This window comes from Octopus bimaculoides, chromosome 26 (assembly GCF_001194135.2).
Source record: "Octopus bimaculoides isolate UCB-OBI-ISO-001 chromosome 26, ASM119413v2, whole genome shotgun sequence".
Taxonomy (NCBI): domain Eukaryota; kingdom Metazoa; phylum Mollusca; class Cephalopoda; order Octopoda; family Octopodidae; genus Octopus; species Octopus bimaculoides.
Window position 1 is genome coordinate 19,492,595 of NC_069006.1, and position 2,853 is coordinate 19,495,447.

Below are 2,853 nucleotides of genomic sequence, written 5' to 3' on the forward strand. Positions count from 1 at the left end.
GGGAGAAAAGATCATCATCATCATCATCATATATATATATATGTGTATATATATATATATATGTGTATATATATATATATATATATGTATAGATATATATATGTATGTGTGTATATATGTTTGTGTGTGTGTCACCCAACATCGCTTGACAACTGATGCTGGTGGGTTTACGTCACTGTAGCTTAACGGTTCGCCAAAAGAGACCGATAGAATAAGTACTAGGCTTACAAAGAATAAGTCCTGGGGTCGCTTTGGTCGACTAAAGGTGGTGCTCCAGCATGGCCTCAGTCAAAATGACTGAAACAAGTAAAAGAGTAAAAGAGTACATGTATATATGTGTGTGTACATATGTATGTATATATGTGTGTGTGTGTGTATGTATATGTACATATATAAATTCTAATATTTGTTGTTTTATATTTTGATACAGTGGTGACAAACCCCCTGGTTTCTTCACAAAGGCAGCTATCGGAATGACAGCTGGGGCAATTGGTGCCTTTGTCGGTACACCTGCTGAGATCTCTCTCATTCGAATGACTGCTGATGGCAGGTACGTATATATACAGCAATGGGTGTGTGTATATGTGTGATGGATTTACACAAGTTGAAGCTGATCAGTGTAAGACATTACTTATGACAGCAGTGGTGATGGTGGTGTTTGTTGCAAACTGGTGACGTTGCTGCTAATTTGTGTTGTTAACCAGTGTTGGCAGCACCAAAGGTGGACACCGTTAACTGAAAAGTTAACTTTGTTAACCGTTAATCTGTTTACCAAAAAGTTAACTCTGTTAGCTGTTAATCTGTTTACCAAGTAGTTAACTTTGATAACTGTTAATCAGTTAATTCTTTAAAAATGTAATGGAAGTTGTCAATAAATCGCTAATGTTAAATTTTATTATGGAAAAAAACAAAAAATCAGTTTTTGTTTTAAAACCACCTGGAAACATCTTTATAAAGTGCCAAAACTATGAAATCAGTCTTTTTGAGGCTTTTTTAAGGACTTTACAACCGTAAAACTTTTTTTTTTTGCTTTAGAGTTAAAAAGTGCTAATTTTATAGTTTTAACTTTTAAAAGACCTAAAAATATCTGATTTCATAGTTTTGGCCCTTTTTAGGTTTTTAAAGGTTTTTAGAGCCAGAAAAGAGTAAAAAAAAAGAACTCAGATGAAACAAATATTAGTATTAAACTAAGAAAGTTTATTGATAAAGTGACCATAAAAAAATTAAAATTTTTAAAAAAATGTAAAACACAATGTATACAGAATTTAATTTTTCCTCTTCTTGTTCTCCATTTTGTTCATGAGGTGCACGTTACCCTTCATGAAAATTAGCATGTCAAAGTTTTCATCAGATAGGGATGATCTGTTGGCCCTCAAGATGTCCTTGCCCATAGAGAACAAATGCTCCCCTGCAGCACTGGAGGGGGATGGCTGTGTTGAACTTGATGAACAAGTCCACCAACACTTGCCCACCCAAGAAGGCAACATCTGTCAGCAGGTCATTGGTGTTGGTCTCCAACCAGGTCTTGACTAAATACTGGGCCTTGTCCTTGAGTGACCTGTGGCTCCTGCTGCTCTCTTTTGGCTGGGTGACACCACTGAAAAACTCATCCTCGTCTTTGTTGTCTCTGTTCATTTGTAATATAAAACAATAAATATAAATGTTTTATTTATCACAATACAATTACTAGGAAACAAAGAAACGGAAAAAGAGGGTGTGGAATTAAGCAGTAGAAAATGGAATGGGAGGGAGCAATGGGTCACACACTCCAGAATAAATGGTGTGTTCAGCCGTGTCCTGTGGTCATGACCATGATAGCATGTAATTATAATTAAAATATCCCACTTCAGAAAGTTGTAATCAGCTGAAAGAAGAACCAAGTGTGTAAGATGTGTTTTCTTCTATCAATTGGATGTTTTGTCAAGTTAACATTTCATCTCACTGTTTTCTAGGTTACCTGTAGATCAACAAAGAGGTTACACCAACGTATTCAATGCCCTCTTTCGTATCACTAAAGAAGAAGGAGTACTAACACTATGGAGGGTAAATATCGTTGTTGTTGTTGTTAATTCAGCTGTTGTCAGAACACCTGGAGTCTTGCATGGATAGTGGGCTTGCTACCTGCAGCCTCTGGTACCATGCCATTTGTTCTTTTCAACTATCTAATACTTTCTTGATTATTCTAGCTGTTCCAACGAGGCAAACGTTTTGTGACAGTTCTACTGGGCAGCCCTATTCTGATTTCCTTTATATTTCCTCTTGATGCCTTCTGATAATGTCCCCAAGGACCCAATAATAATTGGCTCCATCTTCACCACCTTCATTTTCCATTGCAAGAAACAGCTTGGTTTCTTTCTCTAACATTTTAGATAGTTCAACCTTCACGAGTTAATGTATGAAAAACAAAATAGGAGTTTTGAAAGAAGTATCTATAAAGATAGTTTTTAAACATTGACTGGCTGTGGCAGTCCACTTGAATAAAATAGTAATGAAATGGGTCTATAGATAGGCACAGTTATGGCTGTTTGGTAAGAAGGCTACAAGCTGGCAGAAATGTTAGCATACCGGACGAAATGCTTATCCGTATTTCACCTGTTGCTATGTTCTGAGTTCAAATTCCACCAAGGTCAACTTTGCCTTTTATCCTTTTGGGGGTTGATGAATTAAATACCTGTGAATCACTGGGGTTGATGTAATCGACTATCCCCCAGAATTGTTATCATGCCTGGCGAAATGCTTAGCGGTATTTTGTCCATCCTCACATTCTGTGTTCAGACTCCACCAAGGTCGACTTTGCCTTTTATCCTTTTGGGGGTTGATGAATTAAATACCTGTGAATCACTGGGGTTGATG

The 2,853-nt window shown here is 36.8% G+C and overlaps 1 protein-coding gene across 1 annotated transcript in view; it reads left to right on the top strand.

Annotated features, from left to right (window-relative positions):
* The window catches only part of LOC106876103 (mitochondrial 2-oxoglutarate/malate carrier protein), a 32,629-nt gene that overhangs the window by 23,940 nt on the left and 5,836 nt on the right, over window positions 1-2,853 (top strand). Inside the window, exons 5-7 of the mRNA XM_052976922.1 lie at window positions 431-550; window positions 1,953-2,108; window positions 2,187-2,199. Of these exons, the coding sequence (XP_052832882.1) occupies window positions 431-550; window positions 1,953-2,108; window positions 2,187-2,199 (289 nt within the window). The remainder of the gene's footprint in view (window positions 1-430; window positions 551-1,952; window positions 2,109-2,186; window positions 2,200-2,853) is intronic.